The sequence below is a fragment of the Macaca mulatta genome, chromosome 5 (genome assembly GCF_049350105.2).
Source record: "Macaca mulatta isolate MMU2019108-1 chromosome 5, T2T-MMU8v2.0, whole genome shotgun sequence".
NCBI lineage: Eukaryota > Metazoa > Chordata > Mammalia > Primates > Cercopithecidae > Macaca > Macaca mulatta.
Genome location: NC_133410.1, coordinates 119,295,588 through 119,323,141, shown reverse-complemented (window position 1 = coordinate 119,323,141; position 27,554 = coordinate 119,295,588). Strand labels below are relative to the sequence as shown.

At 40.5% G+C, this 27,554-nt stretch overlaps 1 protein-coding gene across 50 annotated transcripts in view; it reads right to left on the bottom strand.

The window, feature by feature from the left end:
- Positions 1-3,384: 3,384 nt before the first annotated feature.
- Positions 3,385-27,554, bottom strand: part of EGF (epidermal growth factor) — a 101,589-nt gene continuing 77,419 nt past the window's right edge. For 12 of the 50 annotated variants that reach the window (XM_001088957.5, XM_002804174.4, XM_015139034.3 and 9 more), the window contains 8 exons: positions 26,484-26,600; positions 25,630-25,755; positions 21,801-21,923; positions 20,294-20,441; positions 15,376-15,543; positions 11,105-11,222; positions 7,472-7,553; positions 3,385-4,449 (listed from right to left, as the gene is read on the bottom strand). In XM_001088957.5, the coding sequence (XP_001088957.4) occupies positions 4,196-4,449; positions 7,472-7,553; positions 11,105-11,222; positions 15,376-15,543; positions 20,294-20,441; positions 21,801-21,923; positions 25,630-25,755; positions 26,484-26,600 (1,136 nt within the window). In that variant the 3' untranslated portion in view covers positions 3,385-4,195. Of the gene's footprint in view, positions 4,450-7,471; positions 7,554-11,104; positions 11,223-13,180; positions 13,608-15,375; positions 15,544-20,293; positions 20,442-21,800; positions 21,924-25,629; positions 25,756-26,483; positions 26,601-27,554 lie in introns of those variants that run through there. The other 38 variants (XM_015139038.3, XM_078002123.1, XM_078002114.1 and 35 more) reach the window with 10 other exon arrangements.

The window sequence follows — 27,554 nt, the reverse complement described above, 5'->3', positions numbered from 1 at the left end:
CTAGAATAGGTATCTCACTGAAAAGAAATGATGAGTGTTGCATCCTATCTTAGTCCTGATCTTAAAGGGAATACTCTCATATTTCATTAAGTATTATGTTTGCTTGGAGTAGCAGACTTGATAGATTTCATCAAGTTAAGGAATTTAACTTTTCTTTATATTTTTGCTAAGAAGTTCTGTTGTGAATACATGTTGATTTTTATTGAAAATTATTTCTGCCCCTACTCAAAATATGCTTTTATTTTTTTCTCTTTTGCTTTGGTACTATATTGAATGACAACTAATGATTTTAAATATTTAACCAATCTTTCATTTATTATATAATTACCAGTTGGCCATGAGATGTCATTTTTCCAATATGCTGCCAAGGCGATTTTGTTAATATTCTGTTTAGACTTTTTTCATCTATATTTGTAATTGAGTTTGACCTATAATCTTTCTTTCTTGTGCTATACTTATCTACTATAGAAATAAGGATAATACTCCATAAAATGAGGTGAGGAGTGTTTTCTTTTTTCTATTATATAGAAGAATTTGTATAATATGAGAATTATGTGTACCTTGAATATTTGGTTGAATTTGCCTGTTATATCAGAGTTCAATCAAGGAAACAAATCATTGAGTACTGTGTAATAAAAGTAATTTAGAAATAATTAAATTTAGAAATTAAACCTTACACAATTGCAAGAGGAGCTGGGAAAATAAGGTACAGAAAGGGGATTTGGATGATTAGAGCAAAGTCACTGATTAGCACTCTGATGCAATGGGATGCATGGACAGGTTGGAGTTGGCAGGGAAACCCATGAAGTCAAGCACTCCCCGCTTCCCAAGTGGGAGGGAGTGTCCAGTGGAGCAGGCAGGGAAGACTATGGAAGGATGCTGTGTCTGTGTTTGGTGGTAGGCCCAGAATTACCAGTGTGCATCAGAGCCAACAGGAAAAAGAGATTTAGAAAACACTAAGGAAGGGACAGTGGGGACAATCTGCAGGCTGGCAGCAGCCATCACCAAGAAAAGTGAGGATGAGCTGGCACTTGTGCATCTGTCTTTTGCTGCATCTAACCACAGTAACCAACTGTATCCCAATGATATGCAGAGATGAAAGTCTGGGAAACAGTTACAGCTTACCTGGTTCACAGAGTACAAAGCCATCAGGCGTGTAAAGCCGGCGTTTTCCTTGTTGCTAGCATATGGCCTCTAGCTACAGAAACCCTGTCAAGTTCCAAATAGGAAAGTTTGGAATTCCTACTTCAGAATGAACCAATGCAGAAAAGGGTTTCTCATTTAAAGACTTAAAGAAGGAAGAGGAAGGCCGGGCACGGTGGCTCAAGCCTGTAATCCCAGCACTTTGGGAGGCCGAGGCGGGCGGATCACGAGGTCAGGAGATCGAGACCATCCTGGCTGACACGGTGAAACCCCGTCTCTACTAAAAAATACAAAAAAATAGCCGGGCGAGGTGGCGGGCGCCTGTAGTCCCAGCTACTCGGGAGGCCGAGGCAGGAGAATGGCGTGAACCCGGGAGGCGGAGCTTGCAGTGAGCTGAGATCCGGCCACTGCACTCCAGCCTGGGCGGCAGAGCGAGACTCCGTCTCAAAAAAAAAAAAAAAAAAAAAAAGAATGAAGAGGAAATAAAAAGTAAAAGCAAACCAAAAATTTTGCCTGTCACAGCTACTTAAATTGACTAGATATTTTCTGTTTCTTTCAGCCTTTTGTTGGTTTTGGTTGCATGCGTATGTGTGTTTTTTTAGGATTTATACTTTAGTGCTGCTATCACATTTTCAACAATCACAATAATCATTTAGTCTTATGAAAAGAACATCAATTGGAAATCAAGGCTAATAGTTGGACTGGAATCATATGGTTTCAAAAGAATACAGTGTATTAAGCCTTTATTAGATGCTAGAAAAGAGGCCAGAATGCTCATTTTATACATAGTAGGTGCCATTTAGTCAAACAGAAGCTCAACCAGGCACTGCATGCAATGAGACCATGAGAGTTAGGGAGGAAAAGTATTCAGTCTGGAAAAAACACAAATCAAGTTTTTACACGAAAATGCTGTTCTTAAAACTTGAATTTTTAAAGAAAAAAGGACATGACTGGTAAAGATGTGAATCCGCAAGAAGAAGGTATCTCTGCAGGGTGGCTTGGTGATTAAAAAACACAAAGTGCGTTTTTTCTTTAATCCGACCGGGAGCTGGTGGATAGCCCTAGTCAAGGACTTAGCAGGGTCCCAGTTTCTAAGGGCCAGAGTCATTAAAAAGGAAACAAGGATTTTTCTGGTACAAAGATAATGGTATGCTATGGGTAGCTGTGGTCTCGTGTCATTTCTTTTGTCATCATTGAAACCCTAAAGAAAGAGGTGCTAAAATACAAAAGTGTAATCTAAACCCAAAAGTGAGCTTTTGGAGGAAGAAAAAATATTCACACTTAGGGAAAGAAAACCTTGGGGGAAATTATGGTTATTATTTTTCTAGGCCAGTGACTCAGCAGAAATTGACAAATCTTCTGATCCTCCAGGATATTAATTGTCAATGAAAGTAAAACCGAATATAGAAAAATCTAAATTACCTGGGCGAGCTATCATACTGAATAATTAACTAATATCCACAAACCTCAAGTCATCCTCCCCATCACCAAATCTTTACCAAAATTCTTATGAAGTATCCATTTGAAAACAGGTACTTCAATTTCTTTTTATTCTGATGTCTGGTATCACCAAAGTCCAAAGAGTTGAGAAATGAAAGATAAACAAAGGGACTAGTTAATGCATAAACTGAATGATTCAAAGCCCCCAAAATTCAAAGTTACCATATCAGGTTGTGTTATCTGTAGTAACAATACCTTGGCTGCAAGAAAAATATTTAATTAGAACACTATGTGGAATTTTAATCTATAGAGTTGTAGATTTAAAAATTTTTTTAAAGAGTTACAAGGCTGGGCACCATGGCTCATGCCTGTAATCTAATACATTGGGAGGCTGAAAGTCAATCACAATTCATTTTGCAAAATTACCAGCATGACCTTGCTTGAGGCCAGGAGTTCAAGACCAGCCGGGGTAACATTGTGTGATCTCCAAGTCTACAAAAAATAAAAATAAAAAATTTAGCCAGGCACGGTGGCCTCTGCCTGTGGTCCTAGTTACTGGGGAGGCTGAGGCAGGAGGGTTGCTTGAGCCCAGGAGTTTGAGGTTGCACTAAGCTATGATTGTGCCATTGCACACTCCAGCCTGGATAACAGAGTGAGATCCTATCCTCTCTTTCTGAAAAAAAACAAAAAAACAAAAAAACAAAAAACAGAAACATCAACAAACTTGACAAATCATTTTGGTTCAACTCTAGCACTGCCTTAGACTATAATTAACTAATTAACCAGGCGTACAATAAAATGTTTATTTTTTTGGTGATTTTATTTAAATAATTAGAAGAAATACATCATCTATAATGAAAGTAAATCGGGCAATTTACTTACAATCTTGTAACTGAAAATACATACAAATTCTGTGCAATCACACCAAGAGGGAAAATTCTGTAGGGGAAAAGGACAGTAATGACTGAGAAACCCTGAAGCCTCCTGTGTAAATATCTTAAAAATAAAATGTTTTCATTCAAAGATTTTTCAAAAAAAATAAGCCATCTAATTCTGAAGAAATCAGTTTCTAAATTACATTTTTCATTGATTCATCACAATTCATTTTGCAAAATTATCAGCATGGACCATGCCAATGTGGAGTTAAATGCCTACACTGTATCTTAACAGTATTATAATAGTCAATCATTTCATGAAATTGATATAAATGTTATGTCCAGATCAAAGAAATTACTTTGTAACTGACCAAGCCAGTGTGATTGTCTGCTTTAACCCCTAATTTCTATGGGGCTGCAGGAACAACAAAAACAAAAATCTATTTGTATTGACTGCTGAAGACAACACAATTTACAAAGCACTGTTGTCCTGATTTGGGTTTCTAATAAGTTACCTAGTGATTCTCCCAGTACTCTTACTTGAAAATAAGACTGCAATGAGACTGCCTAAAAGAACAAACAAAAGCACAACTACATATCTGTCTCCAGGCCTTGAGTAGGTGATTAGTCGTAGAGATTGTGGAACCAAAACCTATAGTTTTCCTCTACTTTTGAAAGAAAAGATACTGTGCATCAACACAGTTCATTCTTCTAGACTTTCCTTTTAATTCCAGTTTTCACTGAGTCAGCTCCATTTGGTGTGGTGGGTCCAGGGCCCTTTGTTGCCATAATGGGTTAACTGATAGGAGAGAATGGGGCTTCTGGACACCCCCATCGACGGGCTGTGTCCCATAGGAGGGCATATGAAAGCTTCGCTCCATTACCTGGGGACAGGAGCCCTGATCACTGGATACTGGAATCCAGCAGCCTTGCTCTGGGCCCACTCCACATAACTGGGGCTTCTGCCTCCATGAAGTTGGTTGCACTGACCCTATACAAAGACAAAAGAAATTTCAATATTCATATCATTCACAATAGATAGGCAAGAGAAACCCTAAATGGTAGTGGTTGAAGAACTGGCCTGAAAATGAGACACAAAGATAACCCATTTTCAAACTATTCTAGGCACATTTTTTTTTTTCTTCTTCTTCTTCTTTTTTTTTTTTTTTTTGGATAAGCATCTCACTCTGTCATCCAGGTGGGAGTGCAGTGGCACAATCACAGCTCACCACAGCCTCTTCCTCCTAGGCTCAGGTGATCCTTCCACCTCAGCCTCCTGAGTAGCTAGGACTACCTGGCTAATTTTTGTATTTTTTGTAGAGACGGGGTTGCCATGTTGGCCAGGCTGGTTTTGAACTCCTGGGCTCAAGCGATTCGCCCACCTCAGCCTCACAAAGTGCTAGAATTACAGGTATGAGCCACCACACCCCACCCTGGGCCCAATTTTTAAAAAATTAAAATAGGCCAGTGCAGGGGCTCATGTCTGTAACTCCAGCATTTTGGGAGGCTGAGGTGGGAGGATGGCTTGCACCCAAGGGTTCAAGACCAGCCTGGGTAACATAGGGAGTCTCCATTGCTACATAAAATAAAAAACTAGCTGGGCATGGTAGTGCATGCCTGTGGTCCCAGCTACTTAGGAGGCTGAGGTGGGAGGATTGCTTGAGCCTGGGGAGGCCAAGACAGCAATGAGCCATGACCAAGCCACTGCACTTTAGACTGGGTGACAGAGTAAGACCTTGACTTAAAATAATTTTTAAAAAATTAAAATAGTCTTGGTTGACATCTTAAAATTTTTTTAAAAAATTAAAATAGTCTAGGTTGGTTGAGAGGATTTAAAGAACTGTACTACCTGTACTACCTGTTCTTTAGCTTTTACTGTGTACTTCTGTCTCCCCATCTGGACCACAATGACTTGAGAGTAGATAGAGCTCAGGTTTTTTGTTTTTTGTTTTTGAGATGGAGTCTCACTCTATCTTTGTTTTGAGATGAAGTCTCACTGGAGTGCAGTGTTGAAATCTTAGCTCACTGCAACCTCCACCTCCCAGGCTCAAGTGATCCTCCTACCTCAGCCTCCCGAGTAGCTGGGACTATAGGTGTGCACCACCATGCCAGATTAATTTTTGTACTTTTTGGTAGAGACGGCATTCCACCATGTTGGCCAGGCTGGTCTCAAACTCCTGACCTTAAGTGATCTGCCTACCTTGGCCTCCCAAAGTGCCCGGATTACAGGTGTGAGCCACTGTGCCTGGTCTGAGCTCAGATTTTAGATGTATTTCGTTTCCTTTTCCCTGGCATAGTCAGCTGCCCCTAGCATGTACTCTGCACTTAACCTGTGTCAACTGATGTCAGCTGAGCTCAGTGAAGATGGTTTTATGGAACTACACTAGTATTGTGTTGTAATGAGTTTTCCAGGAGCCCAGAACAGATTGGCTCAGAGCCAAACTTGATCTTTTATTTCATTCCTCACTTGATCTCCCCCCACCCCAATCTCTATGCGCACTTTCACCCCAGGCATTTATGAGACAGCTGGACATGATCGGGGATGTGATCACTCATGCTGGGAGACAGTTATATGAGTGGCCCACAGAGAATGGGTCAAATTATTTGCAGTACAGTGCAGGGGAAAAAAAGCAACAACAGCAAAAGAGACATTCTAATATATTCCAGAGTACTCAGCTAACTGTAATGAATCCTTAGTTCTTTTCTAAGTTTAACCAAATTCCTGTCAAAGCATTGTGCTATTAGCTTGCAAAATTATATTATATGTGCCTCTATCGTGGATTACCATTATAAGAAAGAATTATGCACTTTTAGCTGCTCAAGGAAAAGTAGTAACTACAAGATATTCCATTACTTTTCAATAGTGCTACCAATAACAATAAGCACTGAAGCAAATTTTTGAAAATGCTGAATTTTTTCATTATCGGGGAAAGTAATGATCCATATAAAAAAACTATGTTATCTATTGTAGTTTTCATATTCAATTCTTAAGTGTACCTTAATATCCAGGCCTTCTTCAAATTAGGTAATAAAGTTGTACTGAATTCAGTATTGGGGGTTTCATGGCAACATAGGTATGAGAAGGGAATTTAGAGTGAGTTTTCCAAAACGAGAAGCCTATGTTCTTTCCAGAAAGAAATCTCAGAAGGAGGTAATGATAATAAGCACATTGAAGAAGGAAAAATACAGAAAATATAACTGGAGTTGATATTTCATTAGCTCTTTTCATTAGCAGAGGAACAGTTTTTGTTGGCTAAAAGTTTCTCTAAAGCTTTCCAAAGGCTCACGGCACAAAGGCATGGTCAACAATGCCTTTGGCCTGTGAAACAATGTCCTCTCCTATGAAACAAAACTCAATCTGAGACCCAAACCCAAAAGGTTGACCATAATAGAACTCTTGGAAAAAGTGTTATGTCAAAGGGTATGTGAGTTCATTTCTATCTGAAGTAGACTGAGTTCCTAAGAACCTGGGTTGATTTTATGGTCTCTCCACAAGTGGCTTGGCTGGACTTCATACACAGCCAGGTGTCTGGCTAAGGTCATGCCACTGATAAGATCTGAATACTCTGAAATCCCCAGGACAATCCTCAGATCACCTTAAATTTACAGAAACCCTTCCCGCTAGATGAGTTGAACATGGAACACGTTTTCTTGGAACCATTTACAACTTAACTGGGACTATACTTACAGCTACCAGTATAGATCCTGGACCCTAAGAATGACCTCAAAACTCAATTCAAATCAAGGAGTCATCCATCGTGTTCTTGCTCAAAGTGCAAGAACACGGGCTGCCTTGTGACTAGAGTTTTGAGTGAACATGGTAACCTCATATAAGGTAGAACTCCAGTGCAAATCAGGTCCATGGCATTTCAATACCGCCCAGCTACTCACATAGCATATACAGTTTAGTTATTTTGTTTGTGTGTGTGTGGTTAAATGAGACTTTTCACTGAAAAACAGTCAGGATCTAAGTAAAAATAACCATTCATCAGGAGCCAGGGATAAAAACTGACCAACATCTGCTGCCTGGCCATCCTCACCAGCCACTGGTTGACTCCCATTCCTGAGGTCTTGGTGTTCCTTTGTAACCACAAACTGCAGATAACAAAAAGGAGGGAGAGAGGATATTGTTATAGTTCACAAATTATCTCAACATACATTGAATCAAAGTCCATGGCTTTACGATGTTCATCCTATGGAAAGTGAAGGTCAGAAGAAAGACCCTGTGAAGTTTGTCTTTCTAGCTAAAGAGAGATTCGACATTCAGTGAAGAGCCTTGTGTTACTTTCTCTTAAAGCAACTAGGCACTACCAATATGTTAACTGAAGAATCTATTCTAATTATGGAATCTCAGCTTTTAGGTGATGGATTCCTGGAGGCCACTGATTTACCATAAGCAATCCAAGAATTCATAAGTATTCTAAGAACTGCCCACAGGCCAGGGAAATAATATCTCATATATGTATGCACTACAACTTTTCATACACACAAACGCACACACACATTAATAACACTCATTTAAACATGTACCAAGTTCTGAGTAACTTGGGGCCCTTAAAGGTACTAATCTTGTGCAATGACAATTTTGCAAGCTGGTTGAACAGCCTAGGGACCTGGAATTTTAATAGGGAGGAACAGACAACAACAACATTTCTCTTCAGTCAGCAAAATGATTACTTTTGTCATTACTTGTGTTATCAAAAATTGATCGGGCACTTGCAATGCAGGCTGACCAGAGTTCACTGGCTCTCATTCACTTTAGATAGATTAGATATTAAAACAGATCCACGCTACAGGAAAGAAAAGAAGTGACCCCATACAACAGGACAAAGGACATCATTTGGTGAATCTTTCCTTGTCAATCAGTAACCAGGGCAAGGACTGCACCAAGGTTTTGGCTGATCAGGCTCCATTGGTTCAGAAATGGGCACTCCACAGAAAGGAGCACACAATTCAGAAACAACAGAAAGAGGAGTAGAGAAGAATCTCTTTGCCCACATTTTCCTTTGAGAAAGGTGTAGAAAGGGATGATGAGTGGAGTCAATCAGGGAGAAGACAGGGAAATGTTGGTAAGGGAAGGGTGAATCCAGAGAACATGTATTTTCATTTTCTTACTTTTTATAATACAAATCATGCTTCATCTCCTCCTCATTAATGATCTCCCGCAGCAACACATTGCAAAATAAACACAGGACCCACTGTTTAAAGACACATGCCCATTATTTCTGTCTCAAGTCAAAACCCAACCCTCCGCACTGCAAATTTTCTAACCTCATGCCTCTCTGCCAGAAGAACATAGGTCCCGGAATTCTGGGCTGAGGTGGGAAAAGCAGCTAATGGAACTAGATTTGTTTCTGCTGCTGCTTCTCCTAGTTTGAGTGTTCAGCTCCCTCCTATTCCCACTGATACCTACAGCAGCAGTTGCTGTCAGGGACAGTTACGATGGCTGTGGGGGACTTAGCTCGGCAGCCCCAGGCCTCCTAGCATAGCTCTGAGCCAACAAGCTGCTCATGACAGCAGCAAATGCTTTTCATTTTTTAATAGACATATACAGATTGTGTTTGTCCTTCATTTCCATGATGATGAATTAATGAGATGAATTAAACCTGCTACTCAAAACCTGAATGAAATACCATGTAGACTGACAAGTGAAATCTGGGTAATTTAGAAGTTCACAAAGTCATGAGCCCTCAAAGAAGCAAGTATATTCTAGAGCTAAGTCGTAGAATCACATACTTCTGGAACTGATAAAGACTGAAGGGATCTTAGAGATCATCTAATCTAAACCCTTTGTACTGAGTGGGGAGCAGAGGTCTGCATAGGTTAAAGGACTTGCTGAAGATTAGATAGCCAATTGGTGGGAAAATAAGGCTAGAATTCACATTCCTTCTAATTTTTTAGAGATAAAGTCTCACTCTGTCACTCAGGCTGGAGTGCAGTGGTGCTATCACAGCTCACTGCAACCCTGAACTCTTGGGTTCAAGTGATCCCCCTGCTTCAGCCTCTAGACTACCTGGAACTGCAAGTGTGTACCACCACACCCAGCAAAGCTTTTTGTAAATCTTTTTAAAGAAATATGATCTTGCTATGTTGTCCAGGCTGGTCCCAAGCTCCTGGCCTCAAACAATCCTCCTGCCTTGGCCTCCCAAAGCATGGGGATTACAGGGATGAACAACCTTGCCCAGCCTCTATTTTTTCCCCCATACTTGAGTCCAACCAAAAAACAAGGAAACACTGGATGCCTATTACAGGTAGGAAAAGATGATCAATTGGTAGTCAAAAGCACAGTCACAGGAAAGCTACTTTCCGGGAATTCACAGTGAGTTGGGAACTGGGGAGTAGGGGAAATCATGTGGGACGGACCCCAAACATTGCTCCTCCATAACCTCTCTCTAATAGCTCTTCCCTAAGGATTCAACCCTCCATGGACCTGCCATACATTCCAGTCTCTTCCACAATACATACCACAAATAATGCCAACAGCACGCACTGAATCAGTCATTAACTCTGACAGGTTTCTAGAAATGGAAATTCCCTTAACTGATTCAAGAATGTGTAACCTGTTTCAAGACTGCCCTCTAGTGTTCCAAGATCCGTTACCGAAGTGGGTGATTTATGAAGCATCTTGAACTTCCCAAACCTCTGTGCTTTTTGGAAAACATTTGGATTGTCAGATAAAATACAGAACCCAGTTAAATTTAACTTTGAATTTAAATTTGAACTTTCAGTATAAGTATAATTTAACTAGGCATTCTATATTTTTATTTGTTAAATCTGGCAGCTATTCTGCTACTGAAATTTAGGGAGTTGAAATGTGTATGAGAAAAGAAATATTAAGAAAATGAGAGCTGAGTGCAGGGCTCATGCCTGCAATTCCAGCACTTTGGGAGGCCCAGGCAGGTGGATTGCTTGAACCCAAGAGTTTGAGATCAGTCTGGGCAACATGGTGAAACTCTGTCTCTACAAAAAATAGAAAAATTAGCTGGGCGTGGCAGCGTGTGCAAGTAGTCCCAGCTATTTGGGAGGCTGAGCTGGGACGATCATTTGAGCCCAGGAGGTCAAGGCTGCAGTGAGCAGTGGTTGGACCACTGTACTCTGACCTGGGCAACAGAGCAAGATCCTGAAAAGAAAGAAAGAAAGAAGAGAGAGAGAGAGAGAGAGAGAGAGAGAGAGAGAGAGAGAGAGAGAGAGAGAAAGAAAGAAAGAAAGAAAGAAAGAAAGAAAGAAAGAAAGAAAGAAAGAAAGAAAGAAAAGAGAAGAAAGGAAGAAAGGAAGGAAATTAGCATAATCTTGGGTTTTTAAGACATCTATCTGGAATGTGTCAACTAAAAATATGGAAAGTCTTCACATAACACATACAAATCTAAGTTATAGAAAGAATCTACATGAAAGAAAAAAATTCCAAAAAGTTATTGTGCCATTAAATTATGGCCTTATTATAACTCATCTGATTCCTTTAGTTAATGACACAGTTCCCCCACCCTCCCACCCAGGACCTCCCTAGCTGATGTGGTCTTGGCTAACATTGACACCAGCTGGAAGCTATAACCGATTCCAGTCATTCTGAACTCAGTGAAAAAATAGAAAAAATGAACAGGGGTTAATATCAAGGCAGTTCCTTGCTTCATCGGCTTTGGTCACATTACCCAAGGTTGAGGGCAAGAGGACATCCCATCCTCTCTGTCAGCAGGCCTATGACTCCTCGCGTCTCTGCTTGACTCCTCAGAAGGATTCTTTGGATTTTTCGTTAGCAGCTTCTGAGTCCTATGATAAAGCCAAAATTTGAGACAATCTCACAACAAAACAAAATACTCTGCCCACTCAGTGATGGTCAGGGACAACTAACTATTTCTGCTACTAAAATTTCCGTACTTGTGTGGGAGAGAAGAAATATGAAGATAACTAGGAACATAATGTTAGATGTTCAAGGCATTCTTTTCTGCAGAACTGAAAATACTATCCAGAGAGTGTTTCACTCTTTCCAAGGTTCTGTGAGGTAGAGGGTGTGTGTGTGTGCGCGCGCGCACGTGCACGTGCATGTATGCCCATGCACGTTGGGGGAGATAGCCTTGCATTCATTCATTCACAGGTATTGAGTACTAACTATACCCCAGGCACTGTCTTAGTACTGATGATATAGCAATGAAAAAACAACTTACTAATTTTGCAGGGAGGAGTGGGGCAATCTGTGGAAAAAATATCTCAGCAACTGTGTGAGGCAGACTATGTTAGCTCCATTTACAAGTGAAGCCACTGGGGCTTGGAAATGGCAGTGACTCAACTAAGGCACACAGCTACCAATGGTGGTGTAAGAAGTGGGTCATAATGACACAAAGTCTAGGCTGCTCTTACTGGTCCACTGCAATCTCTCACTCATAAAGAAATTAGAGGCAAAAACAGAAGGAGTGGATGACCCAATATAAGAAAGTCTTATAGTTGCTAAGCCAGGAAATACACTAGGTATCTTGCTTCCAAATCCAGTTTCTTAGAGTACTGTCTTGTTTGACATTCAGCACTAAGTCTACACAGGGCACGGTGCCATTCACTAGGGCTGGGGGTGGGGAGATTTAGCATGGAGATGGATCCCCATCCTCAAAGCAGTAGCCTCTAGAGTGGTGCATCTGTGAGACTCCACAACAGCACTACTGTCCTGGGGCAGATAAGCAGCTTAATTGCCTCTAGGAATACAACCCTCTGTCAAAAGCCCTACCTAGACATCCCGGGAAGAGTGATAAGGATAGGAGGGGCTGCTGTGAATCTGGCATCACAGACAGCACCAAGAGATGGTATGGGTTATTATGTGTTTTAATCAAAGACTTCAAGGAAAAAAATGGAAGCAAGTGGCTAATATAAACAATTCCAAAGTTGCAAAGGTACAACGTTGTAATTTGTACCAGTCAGAATGGCTATTAATAAAAAGTCAAAAAAAACAAAACAAAACAAAACAAAACAAAAAAACAGATGCTGGTGAAATTTTGGAGAAAAGGAAACACTTATACACTGTTGGAGAGAGTGTAAATTAGTTCAACCATTATGGAAAGCGGTATGGTGATTCTTCAAAGAATTAACTGCAGAACTACCATTTGACCCAGCAATTCCATTACTGCGTATATACCCAGAGGAATATAAATCATTCTACCATGAAGGCACATGCATGTCAATGTTCACTGCAGCACTATTGACAATAGCAAAGACACGGAATCAACCTAAATGCCCATCAATGACAGATTGGATAAAGAAAATACGGCACATATACACCATGGAATACTATGCAACCATAAAAAGGAATGAGATTATGTCTTTTGTGGGAACATGGATGGAGCTGGAGGCTATTATCCTTAGCAAACTAACACAGGAACAGAAAACCAAATATCACATGTTTTAACTTATAAGTGGGAGCTAAATGATGGGAACTCAGGAACACAAAGAAGGGAACAACAGACACTGGGGGCTACCTGAGGGTAGAGGGTGGGAGGAGGAACAGGAGCAGAAAACATAACCATTGGGTACTGGGCTTAATAACTGGATGATGAAATAATCTGTACAACAAACCCCAGTGACACAAGTTTACCTGTGTAACAAACCTTCACATATACCCCTGAACCTAAAATAAAAGTTAAAAAAACCTACAAAAAAACAAAGTTATAGTTTGTGATGAAATACTTCCTGATGGTTTTCTTACAAGGGAGTCCTTCCAAGAAATCACACGTTGCAAACTAATAACATTAGAATACTTGAAAAATTTATTTAGTTTCACAAACATTAGACTTTTTCGTTTTGTTTTGTTTTTGAGACAGAGTCTCCCCCTGTCACCCAGGCTGGAGTGCAGTGGTGCAATCACAGCTCAATGTAATCACTGCCTCCCTGGCTCAAGCGATCTTCCCACCTTAGCCTCCCGAGTAGGTGGTACTACAGCTGTGCTCAGAAAGAATTGTACAACCCGGGATGCATTTCAGTGAAAAGAAAAAGAAAGGGTTCTGACGAGCTTTCTTTCACTTCTGATTTTAGGTGTATGAGAGTCTGAGGTTGAAGATACTCTTATAGGTATGTAAAGTCTATAGTCATCTTTCGTTGAACTGGTCTTTGAATTCCAAGTTTAAAAAGGCAGCAATTTGCTGTTAGCTTTCAATCCAGACCTCTGAAAAATGCCTATAGAACATAAGACATACTGTGTTATAACACAACAAATAGGAAAAAATACTTAATAATTATGGCACGCATGAACTTAAGTTTCTAGTTTCCATTTTCTTCCCCTGTCTTTTGGCAATGGTCCAATGGGATGAACATTGATCATTCAATATTCTTTCTACATATATCCAAGATATTGATTACACACCAGGCTAAAAAGTCCAATGTTATCGATGGACTACTGAATTAAAATGTCAAGTTTGTGCCTAAGAATCTTGTCTCTCAAGAGGTGGTAGAAAAGGGCTTAGAGCATACGATTCTTTTGGGGGAAGGTTACAGTTCATAGAAAATAAAAATAATAACAGATAGCATTTATTAATTCCTATATGCCAGACCTACACTAAAGCCTTTACTTAGGTTAACCCAATTAATTTCACAATACCCTTAAGATAAGTACTATTCTTGCTCCTACTTTATAGCAAAGGGAATTAATGAAAACAGAGATTAGGACATATGTCTGGTGTTATTTAGACACTGACTTGGATTTGAACCTGTATAATCTGATTCCAGAGCCTGTGCTCTTAACCACTACACTAGGCTATAACAGGATCTCTGATAAGTACATCTTGGCTGATATGTTGAATTTTCCAGAACACAAGACAGTTGCCACTTGAGTGGTTGTGTAGTACCTGTAAATGTGGTTAAATTTTTATCTACAGATGGTGGCAGCAGATATTTTGTACATTCTCCGAGAATTGGGACCTATTAGTCAAGTGGGTCTTAGGTTCTCCAGCCACGAAATGATAAGATTGAACTAGATAATTCCATAAAGTCTCCTTCAGCCCTAAAGTTTTGTGACTCACTGATTTTGTACAGCACAAACCATAACAGTACATAAAATGCTTTTCAATATTGATGATAATAGAGGAAGCTGTCCTACTTTCTAAGAAAACAGAAAATGAGCAGTGTGATGCCTGTACCTGCATCCTAATGTAGTGTTAGTTTTAAAGAATTGAATGTATAAATGTTATTGTTCTACAGTTTTTAATTGTTAACTTGAAATTATTAAAAGCACAAAATCTGAGGACCAGAAATTTCCTTCCAAGTTAGGGAAGATACCGATTTTCTTTTATGACAGTTCTAATATTTTGTGGGAAATCAACTCAATGGAAGACAGCCACAAAAAATTATAGTTATGCAGGCTATAGGGGGAGCATATAAAATTAAATGAAGAAAGTGGAGTGTAAAACCATATTATGATTGATAAACAACACATATACTATGCAGGTGTATGGACAATGACTGCAGTGGAACAAGGAAAAAGTAAAAGCACTGATGTTTCAGAGCAATGAAATCCTGAGCTAACAGTAAAAATTGTCCTGTTATTTCACTTTTTTTTGGACATGGAGTCTCACTCTATCACCCAGGATGGAGTGCAGTGGCACAATCTCGGCTCACTGCAACCCCTGCCTCCCAAGTTCAAGTGATTCTCGTACCTCAGCCTCCCAAGTAGCTGAGATTACCAGCGTGCATAACCACGCCTGTTACTTTTTGCCTTTTTAGTGGAGACAGGGTTTTACCATGTTGACCAGGCTGGTCTCGAAATCCTGACCTCAAGTGATCTGCCCGCCTCGGCCTCCCAACGTGCTGGGATTGCAGGCATGAGTCACTGTGCCCTGTCCACTTCACGTTTTAAATGTAGTATGTAGATGTTCATCTCAAGGAGGCAGGCATTCCCCTGGGAGGTCTTAGAAAGAGGTTTCCAGTACCAAAGGAAAGACAGGGTCACCTGTAGTAGTGGGCACCCCACAGGCTCAGGAGGAGCAGCACGACAAGCACCACCACGCAGACAGCCACCACGGTGACCTTCTGCTGCTGCCCGTGGCCAGCATGACGCAGTTCCCACCACTTCAGGTCTCGGTACTGACATCGCTCCCCGATGTAGCCAACAACACAGCTGTGACAACACACAAACAGAGGTCATCAGAGATGCCTGGCCAAAAATGCTGTTAGTTTTGACACTTGATATTCAGTTGTCTCTCAACCTCTGCATTTCTAGACTCAGCTCTTTGGAAGCATATAGAAAATCCATCAGGGGTCAGTTGAAAGCGCTATGAGTTACAAGTTAATGTAGCATGGACTTCTCCCTTTCGTCTGTTTGCTCTGGGATTTATGGGGGATTATTTGCATACTGCCTCTATAAGGCATTACACGACATTGATTAAAGATCAGTTTCTGTTAGGCTAAAATCCTGAGGAGCCACCTTTTAAAACCAACACAAAGCAACTCTGCCCTAAGAGCCAAGGGAGTTTTGGAAACAAATGTTTGGCCAGATTGCAATGAGTATAGGTGAAAGGAAAGGAGAATTTGAAGGCAGAGTTCCTCACTTGAAACCAGCCTATAAAAGAAGAATGTGTGTAGTTTCTGAACAGAACACATAACCTAGTCTGCGGAGAAAACTTTTTTCCTTTAAAGAAAAAAAATCACTACTAGTGCAAGGGAAGACCCAGTAACAACATACATACAGGCATTGCCTATTTTCTTCAATGGGGAAAAAGCTGTATGGAGGGAAAAGGACGCTCGCCCACAAACACCCTGCTGTCCCACTAGTGAAACTGTCACTAGAGTGAACTGCTGAACTTTTTTGAAGTAAATGAAGCAATGCTGCCATCTACTGGGAATGTGCATTTCCAGACACGATTAAGATCTCAGGTAAACGTCTGTATTCTATTATCCTTTGCAAAAGCATCAACTTTGAAAAACATCCTATTAAACACTCTGTAATGCCCACTTATTAAAAATTCCTTCCTTTGGGCCCTGGATCAACTATTTGTTCATCCATGTCCCCACTTTATTCCAAAAGGACTTAAAGGAATAAAAATACAGAGAACTGACACCAGTGCCCATAGTGAGAAGCAGCAGCATGGACAAAACACTGGACAGAGCTCCAGAAGATCTGGGCTCTAGGCCTCTCTCTACCTTTAGCTGGTCAGAGAGGCTGGGTAACTCACTCACAGAGGAAGGAAGGAAATGGATTAGTACCTGTTAACCATCTTGTATGTTTGACACCTTGTTAGGCACTTTTACTCATTTTATTTTTGATGGCATATTCCCATATTTTGGATGAGGAAACTGAGGCTCAAGTAGTTTGTACGAGGTCACACAACTATGAGTGACAGATTTGACTCCAATGGTTCTCTGATTTCAAAGCCTATGTTCTTTCTACTTTATCACGCTGCTTCCAAAAAGAGTTTTATGCTCTATTCACCTCTGAAAAGCTATCTTCTAGAACTAACCGTGCAAGAGATACCACGATCTGAGTGCAGAAGCATAAAGGACCATCATTATTCCAGGTTTTCTTGGATGCTGTTTTCATTCTAGCTATCTTTGGTTACAGCCATTTACTATCAATGCCTAGCAGCACCACTTTTAAACTGCTGGATGTTAATGGGCCACACCTCTGATCCTTTCAGAAAGTTTGGGGTCTTGAGGAATATGTCAGTCCCTTGGCCAAGAGTCCTGGAGATCCAAGTCAGCTGCAATAGCAGAGCCTCACTCAGTCTTATAAGAGCCCAGAATAGTCATTCAGCATTTTCCAAGGTGGGAGGGGAACACAGGATACTAGTTCTTTGGTTATGAATTAGTTCTTCTGTTAAACCAAACAAAAGATTCTCTGGCCAAATAAGTTAGCCTTTCCATAGTCAAATAATTTTGAGACATTCTAGACTCAATACAGATAAACAAGGCTTTTTTTTTTTTTTTCCTCTCTCTGTCACCCAGGCTGGAGTGCAGTGGTGCCATCACAATTCATTGCAATGTCAGCCTCCTGGGACCAAGCAATTCTCCCACCTCAGCCTCCCAAGTAGCTGGGAATATAGATGTGTGCCACCATACCTGGCTAACTTTGGGAGGCTGAGGCAGGCGGATCACAAGGTCAGGAGATCGAGACCACCCTGGCTAATATGGTGAAACCCCGTCTCTACTAAAAATACAATAAATGCTGGTGGGTGCCTGTAGTCCCAGCTACTTGGGAGGCTAAGGCAGGAGAATGACGTGAACCCAAGAGGTGGAGCTTGCAGTGAGCCAAGATCGCGCCATTGCACTCCAGCCTGGGAGACAGAGCAAGACTCCTTCACAAAAAAAAAAAAAAAAAAAAATCGGTAGAGATGGGGTCTCCCCATGTTACCCAGGCTGGTAAACAAGACTTTTTAATGTGTTGTGGTATACGCTGAATCAAGAATTGAGGGCTAGACAGAAGATTAGAAATTATGGTTTAGGAGTCACGCAGCTGGAGGCTACAAGATTCTGAACCTCCCTATACTGCTCCTAAGATCACTGCTTGAAATATTCTATAGATCCTGCACTGGATGGATCAGCTGACACCACCCAGATCAATGAACTGGCTCATCTGAACTTGTGGCCCCCACCCAGGAACTGACTCAGTGCAAGAAAACAGCTTCGACTCTCTATGATTTCATCCCTGACACATCAGCACTCCTGGCACACCGGCTTCCCCTAACCCACCAAGTTGTCCTTAAAAACTCTGCTCCCCGAATGCTCAGGGAGACAAACTTGAGTAATAATAAAATGATGGTCTCCTGAAAAAACAAAAAAATTGAGGGTAGAGTATGTTGCATCTCTCAACGTGATTTGACCATACGGCCTGTTTTTAAGAAGCATTTCACAGCACTCATATTGGGGGATCTTGGTCCAAAGGAGACCTGCTCAGAAGGGTGGCTGAAAGACAGAATGAATGAGGACCTCCTCTGAGCCCAGGTTTGGAGCCTCCTGAGCATCTCCAAACCAGGAAATCTTTGAGGAATACCTCGGGCATGGAGACTCTCAACTCTCACTTCTGCTGCATCACCCCGGGGGCACCCTGTGGTTTCCTGTGGCTGAGGGGAATGTCCACTGCCTCTAAGAAAGGAAGGAAGAGCTGGCTCTTCCAAAACCTGCTTACAGCATGAAGAATACTCTGTACAGAATGACGCCCGCCTAGGAAGTGTTTCTAATGAAAGTTGGACCGGTAAAGCACTTCCTAGAGACTTGTTATTATGGAATTAATAAAACATAAGGTGAGGTCATCAGGGCAGGAGGAGGCAAGGGTTGAATAGTTAATTAAACCACATTTTAATTAAATATACAATTTAAACAAGGTTATGATCCAGATTACTGTGAACTCTGGTAATATTTTAAATATTGCTTTAGATTCAAGGTCCTTAAATTTGAGTCTTATCTCCAGTTTGTCATTTGTAGCAACTCATGTTTAAAACATTATCAGGGAAATATGATATTTTCATCAGGATTTAATGACAGAAAGAAAAGCAGTGTGCTGAAGAGTTCATCAATCATTTAATAAATGGATGCTATCAGATCCAAATGAAAACATTGTTCTAAATGCAATATGTAGTACCCTTTATATTATTATAATGATTTTTATAATCTAAAGTATCAACCATGACCTAATAAATCTGGACATTTGTTTTTGTAATTTCGTTATTTGGGATGATCAGAAACAATGAACAGGCAAAACCAATTAGATTCTTAACATTAAAACTAGCAATAACTATTTCAAATACCCAATTTATCATAGGTTAGGAAATTACAGCATGTAAATATAAATATGAAAACAGAATTCTATAAGGACTGAGTCATTTTTACTAGTATCCATGAGCAATTTTTCACTATTTTTGTCATGTGGACATGATTTCTAGTGCAAGGCCATATGCTTTGTCACAGAATATAGCTTACTCTTCCATGCATTTAGTCATTCTGTTCATTATTACTGATGAAATAAGAGAAGACTTTAAGGTTATGGTAGCTATTTGTGAGGATCAGACTATTTCATCACCCCTCCCTCAGGCACAGAGAAAAGTATCAATGGATCAGGAGCCTAACCCTGGGAGACCTATTTGTTTTTTTGGTATCTATCAGTTTCCTCCTATTGCCTTGAAAATATGAAATGAATTAAAAGTAAAATTTGAGGCAGAACTGGCTATTATGGGTTTGGGTTTTGTTAAAGGGTCCATAGGAAAGGTTTTCGGAGTGAGCACAGTGGGAGCGCCTCATAATGTTAGGGCTTCCTCAAATCTCCTTTCCAGGTTGACACTTCACCCACTGTGAAACCCTCATGGGGGCAAAAAGGGAGCAAAAAGCAGCAGCTGCAGTATCAGCAATTGTTACTAAACAACAAAATGTAAAAGTCAACTGTTAGGAAGTGAAGAAAAAATATACATATATTTAGTTTTGGAGAAAAATATTTTTGGACTCTGGCAAGAAGTCCAGTGTGAATAGGTAAGAAACTTTTATAAATCCAGAAACAGATCATGATGCTCACACATAATGTAAAGCACATTTGATGGGAAAAAAAAGTTTCAAGGAATTATCTCACACACTTAAGTTTTTCAACCAGGATGAGACATTTAATCCCTAGACTATACTAGTAGTAACATCAAATTATTTCAGTAAAAGGGGAAATCAACAACTCCTTAGATTCATACTTATCACCAGTAACTGGAAGGGGGCATTATGATACACAAGGAAAATGCAATGAAGTGCACACACATGGTTCATATGTGTATGTTTATATTTTTCCAAAAGAACATCTAATTGCAGAAAAACATCCTAAGTATACATTTTACAAATTAGCTACAAGTTATGGACTGAATAGCATCTCTCTGTGCCATCAGCAAGACGGTTTAACTTACTTGCATGCATACTTGTCCAATGCTTCAATATACATGCACACACCATCATGGAGGCAGTATCCATCGTGGGACAGGGGACATCCAGAGTCACTATTTCTTACGGAATAGTGGTGGCCATCTTCCCTGAGGTGAGGGGGTGGAGTAGAGTCTAAAAGAACCCAAGACATTACTTTTACTTTCTGAAGGGATTAGTGTCATTCGAGTATCAACATGAGGAACTAGTTTCTGTGAATAGTTTGTGACATAAATCTTTTAGTTACAGAAGAACTACTAGAAGGGACATTAGTTTCACTTTCCTAGCCGGGCCTTAGTCATTCACTATGAAACCAGCTGTTCCTCCTTTGGGCTCAGTATTATCTGATATGTAAAGCATATTGGAGGCAGGTAAAAGAATGGCCAATCCTAAGTCGCCCTGTGAATTCAGAGTCACTGATCTCATACAAACAAATCTGTCACACACAAATGTACACTAACCATGTGAAGTGACAGTTAGCTTCAAGGTCTCTCTGAACAACTGGTAACTCTATGGTTTAAAACCTACCGATCAATGCACAGTCCATTACCTCCAATATCATGGAGTCTCAAAAATTTCTTTCTCACAATGCTTTCTTCTAAAAACTGACTTTCAAAAGAGTCCTCAAGGACAAGACTGTAGCAACTCTGACAGGAAGAAAATGTTCCCATAACAGAGGGAATGCCAAAGTATAATAGTAAAGTCTCTTTTATGGAATGGTTCACTGCTCCCTAAAAGGTTAACATGTGCAGCTGACTATATAAATATAAGCAGTTTTCAATACCTTTAAGAAGAGCAAATTATTTGAGAAAAATAATATGCTACAAAAAAACCAGAGACCAACTAAGCACATAATTTTTCTTCTTAGGATGTTTTCTGCTTATAGGGCTGACAGGCAAAAAGTGGGCAGTGATGGGAAAGACGCCCATCCTGGTCTCCAGGGTCTAGTGGAAGCCAACTCCCCTTCTGGGGTGCTGATGGTGAGATGATACCGCTGTTACGGGAAGAAGGTTCAGGAAGCAGGAGTCAACCATTGTGAATATTGAAAAAAGAAAGAGAAGAGAGCTGGAGTTCTAATTCAGAACAAGAAATACTGCCTTTTTAAAGTAATATTTTAAAATCCTTGAAAGTGATTTAAAATGCTGAGTCCAGACATTCTCACCCACCTGCCTAGCCCGGCAAAATTTATCCAGTAGTCCCACAAATCGACATCACAAATAGGGAGATTAGTTGCACAGTTAAAGAGAGACACCCATGTTTCCATCTTTATTGGATTGTGAGTAATAAAAAAGGATTTATTCCAGATGCTATTAAATTAAGAAAACCTGGACCATTTCAAATTCTCAAGCACAACATCGTCCTATCAGGAAGGTCAGCTCTGCAGCCTGACTGAACTGAATGATTTTTAGAATCTCTAATGCAAATAGAGATTAGGGTGTAGAATATCCCCGAGCCACGTCCCTCCCCTTCACTGCAGACCACCCACCAACCTACCAGGGCAAATCAGTCCTGGTTCAGACAGACGCCCAGCACACGTGCAGGTGTAGCCGCCCTCTGTATTTGTGCAGTTGGCATTCTCTCCACAGCTGTGTACCCCCAGTTGGCACTCATCAATATCTGTCAGAAAAGACAGAGTAGGGGAGAGAAAAATGGGGTACAGAAAAATTAAGAGGGTTTTACAGTTGGACAGCCTCTGGAAGAGGAGCTTCGTCAGCTTCTGTCATGCTCTATGTTCTCAGAGCCCTATGCATTTTTAGGTTTAAAGGGACTTTCACGAATGTTGGAGAGATGAAGTAGGTCCTACAATGCATGCCCATGCAGGTGTTCTTTTCCTTTTTTGTTTCCGTTTTTTTTTTTTTTTTTTTTTTTTTTTTTTTTTTTTGAAAGACTCTCACTCGGTTGCTGAGGATGAGGTACAGTGGTGTGATCATGGCTCATTGTAGCCTTGACCTCCCAGGGTCAAGCAATTCTCCCAGCTCATCCCACCAAGTAGCTTGGACCACAGGCTTGCACCACCATGCTTGGTTAGTTCTTGTTTGTTTGTTTTTTAATGTTTTTGTAGAGAACAGTGTCTTGCTATGTTGCCCAGGCATGTCTCAAACTCCTGGCCTCAAGTGATCCTCCTGCCTTGGCCTCCCAGAGTGTTGGGATTACAGGCATCCTGAGAGAGGCTGGAAGCTTTCTTCCTGCTTTGAAGGAAAGGAGATTTCCCAGAGTTGGAGATTAGTAAACGACCTCTAGGCAAACATTTAGAAGTTCAGATCCTAAAGATTCATACTTAACTTTTTTGAATAGATATCCTGTCATTGGCATACATATTATATCAAATACAACAGTTTTGCTTTTTTATGTAAGTATAAACTATATCAGAAAAACCATCTTTTCTTTCCTGACTACCCACCATTTTTTCTTTCTCAGTTACTGCCACCCTAACATTTAGGGCCTCTCTTCCTCTCAATTTTACATTACTGCAAGAACAGCCTTACTCATTCCTGGATCCCATGCTTCCTCCACGCCATGCATAAACACCAGTGCCACATTATTCTCCCTACAGCACAACGATGATAAACCCATCATTGCACCACTTTACTCAAATGTTGCCAGTGGCTCTCTGTTGCCTAGAACTTTGCTGTCCAACTTGCTAGCCACTGCCATATGAGAGTATTGAGTACCTGAAATGCATGTAGTTCATATTGAGATGTGCTGTGAGTATAAAACACACATTAGAGTTTGAAGACTTAGTACCAAAATAAAAAAGAATATTAAGTATCTCAATAATTTTTATACTGATTATATATTAAAATGTTAATATTTTGGATATATTTGAATACATAAAATTTTATTGCAAAAATTCATTTCACCTGTTTCATTTTACAGTTGTAGTGTGGTTAGTAGAAACTTTGGGACAACACTGACTGACTGACCCTCTGCCAGTTTCACTGGAGAAGTGAAACCTCAGTAACTAACCCTCAGATTTTAGTCTTCTACAGAAGTAACCCAACCCATCTGTTACAGGTTGAAATGTGTCCCTGCCCCTCCAATTCATATGTTGAGCCCCAACTCCCAAAGTGACTGTATTTGAAGAAAGCGTCTACCAAGAGGAAAGTAAGGCTACATGGGGTCCTAAGGAAGGGGTCCTAATCCAGTAAGATTGGTGTCCTTAAAAGAAGGGGAAGAGAAAACAAAAGAGGAAGAGAAACTAGAGCATTCTCTCCCTCTCTGTCTCTGTCTCTCTCTCTCTCTCTCTCTCTCTCTCTCTGCACATCAAAGAGGAAAGGCCATGTGAGAACACAGTGAGCAGGTGGCCATTTGCAAGCCAGGAAGAGATCCTTCATCCAAAACCAAATCAGCCAGCACCTTGATCTGGGACTTCCAACTTCCAGAACCATGACAGGATACATTTCTGTTGCTTAAGCCATCCAATCTAGGATATTTTGTTACAGGATATACTACCTTATCAGCCTTAGTTTCTGTTCTTCCCCTCATATAACCTAAACTTAGTGCTCAACTAGGCTACTCTCTACCCTTAATGGCAGTCATGTGATCTGTTCATGTCTGGACTCTTCCCATCCCTTCACATTTCTGCAAATGAAATTACTTATCCCCCATGCTCCTTCCAAAATGACACTTCCTCCCCGAAATCTTTCCCAATACCTCAAACAGATGTTTCTCCCAGTTCTGAACTTTCATTGTGGTTTTTACTTCGCTTATGATATGCACTCTTCTTCATCACTGATCACAGCTATATTTCTTTTAGGTTACATGTTCCTTGCAATCGAAGACTACCTTTCTCATCTTGATATTTCTCACAGTTTCTAGTACTGTGGCCTTACTCTTAATAGGGGCCAAATAAATATTTAACACATTGAATTGCTATCCTGGATGGCCCAAACCAACTCTTTTATGAGTTTCTGTTATAATTTCAATAAACTATTACCTTGAGAGAGAGAGCTTTTCCAAAGCAAAGACAACGATGTATGCTTGACCAATAAACTCAACTACTCTTAATAAGAAGAAGGATAACACTTTTTTTTACATAGCACTTTTTATATGCCAGACAAGGTTCAAACTATTATAACTACATATATAAATGGGGCGAGAAGAGAGAGTGAGAGTGAGCTGGGGGAGAGAGAACAGAGGAGCAAGCCCACCGCTTCCACGGAGTCTGCGGACTCTGTGCCAACCACGCAGGCAGGGCGAGCACACCCCATTGCGTGCTTGCTACTGGAAGGAGATGAGTTAGTAACAGTGTGAGAAACCAGAGCCTAACGAGTTTAAACATCCAAGAAGAGATACCTTCCTTTCTCTTCAAAGGAAATTAAATATGAAGTCTGCTTGTCTAAATTATCTATGGGCCTGCTTAATTAGAGCAGTGACATTTTCCTGACTGACAGCCAAATATGTGCTTAAAAGAGTGTTTACAGATGTCTGTGGATTCCACAAAACTAATCCTATAAAGGTCTGATTTAAATCAACCAGATTCAAAAGATTGATAGTTATTGATATTTCATCTTTAACCTTAACAAGTGGGAGAAAGCAGTATCATTTGAGTTTCTTATCAGTTTCTTACGTTTTCAGAAAGAGGGAAAGAAAATACTGAAAGAGAAGTTTTAAAGCGCTGCAAAACTTCAGATAATCACTTCCCCGTGCTTCAGATGGCTTCAGGCAGGTTTTCACTTGTACGTGATGTGATGCTACTGACACCTGGAAAGGTACGAGACATCCAAGACGCGAACTCCCAATCCAACGTGCCACACCCAGACCTTGCCACAGGACGGGGATTATGAAAGAGGGTTGAATCATTCTTTACTTGTATCTCAATGTCAGTGGCTTGACTCTCCCACCTATTGAACTTACCAAGAAGTGCGAGAGGAGCCCTTTGACAAGCCACACCTCCTTTTCTTTACACACACAGCAGTGACTTCCAACAAACTGTCATCACCTCTGCAGTTCACCACATTTCTCTTACCAAATTCACTGACAAGTAAATGCTGTCCAGCTCCCCACATGATGGCTCAAGGTGGGAAGTATTGGTGAGACACTGGTGTCACTCAAACCCCAGAAAGAATTACAAAGGCAGAGGAGTAAGCAGCCTCCAAAGGGGCTTGAAGCTGACCGGAGCAGTCATAACACAAGGGCACAAACTTGACTGTTCACCAAGAATGGAAATATGTCAGTTTCAGCAGTCGCACAACTCTTTAAATCTTGACATGTGTGTCACCCCAATTATATCCTGTCTTCTCTCTGCTCACTGCACCCACACTGTTTCCTGATTTCTGAGGCCTGCCTCTGCCCTCCTCCCTTGGCACATGCGTCCTCTTACCAAGACAGTGAATCCCATCTCCTCGGTAGCCTTCTGAGCACTGGCAGACATAGCCGCCTTCGGTGTTGATGCACTTGGAGGAGGCAGGGGGGCACACTGGGACACCCATCTCACATTCATCTATATCTGTGGGCAAAATTAGGAACTAGTACAATATTTAGGCAATCCTGATATAAATGGGACTAGTTGGAAAGAATAAGCATAATCGTATATTCAATTCTTATTCAGTCCTTTACAGGTGCTGTTTGCCAACATCATGCACGCCCTGCATCTCGGACATAAAGTTCACAAGTTACTGCTGAATCAGTCTTTACAGAGTTCCCACCTATCCGATTAGGCAAATATGTAAACAAATCACTTTCTGCCAGAGTTTCAGACCGTAAGGACTGAGATCTTTCCAGCAGTCATTAAATTTTAATTTTGAGGCTATTAATATGAAAGAGGAACCTATCCATTAATCTATTCATTTGATTAAAACTTATGACCTAAGCTTCCGGGGCAAAAACAACAGTTGTGCTTTCATTGGAATTGGTGAAGTCATAAACTTGACTTCAACTCAAATTCATGCTTCTGAAGCTAATTATAAATTCTTCCCCTTAATGTCAACTGCATATATTGCATAATCATAAAATTGTACTATAAACTCAATGTCGTATGTTTACATTTGTATAAATATGTTTATAGGTCTCATTTTCTAGGCATGTCATCAATTTATTTTTTTTAGCTAACATCAAATAATTTATTCAAACCTGCTGATTACATAAATCCTCCTGGAGCTTTTGAGTCAGAAAGAGCAGAAAGAATGTTTCTGGTTCACTATTGTCCAAATATGTGTATTTGCCCTTTGCTCTTACCAGAACATAGTATTCCATCCCCAGCAAATCCTTTCAAACACTGACACGTGACATCCTTTCCCTCTGAAACACACCGAGCATACGTGCTGCATCCCACAGGAGCACAGTCATATTGATCTGCAAATAGCAAGAATCCCGTGCAGTTATTTCCAGACAGAGAAGAAAATGGACTTTAATGTTCTGGTTCTGCAGAACAGTCCACCATTTCCTTTCCAAAGTTCTGGGAGAGGTTAATCTCCAAATAGAAACACTTAGTTGACCTATAAACTACCTCTACTTTAAAAGATCCATAGCTGGCTGGGTGCAGTGGTTCATGCTTGTAATCCCAGCACTTTGGGAGGCCAAGGGTGGATTACTTGAGCCCAGGAGTTTGAGACCAGTCTGGGCAATATGGCGAAACCCTGTCTCTACTAAAAACATGGTGGTGTGTGCCTATAGTCCCAGCTACTTGGGGGCTGAGGTAGGAGGATCAGGAGACTGAGGCTGCAGTGAGCCAAGATGGTGCCACTTCTCTCCAGCCTGGGTGACAAAGTGAGACACTGTCAAAAACAACAAGGACAACAACAACAATGAGATGCATAGTCCCATAGCCATGTTTCTGTTTATGTGCTCTCAAAGAACTTTAGTCTTAAAGCACTATCTGATGTTCAAGGAACCCTATATGAACTTATTTATAATTTTTAAAAGCATTTGCAATGTAAATTATAAAATTGCTAGAAGCAAATAGACTCAAATTTGAAAGGCCTGTTGCTTATTTAAAAACTTCCCAACCATTTGGACAACAAAAGGAGTCAATCTATTCTTATTCCCCAAAGACACACAGACTAATAATTAGCAAGTAGATCTATGCACCAACATGGCAAAGAAATTCAATCATAAAAAGATTTACTGCCAATTTACTAATATCATATATAAGAGAATATGTGTGTCACAATGTGTGTGTATTATCAAGATTTATGTAGTGACTTGCACACCTCAAGGCACTTTTACAAAGTCATGAACCATACAAGTTAAGTGCAGTAAATGGATCATTTCATTTCATACTCCATTGAAATGCAAGTGCCCCGGGGG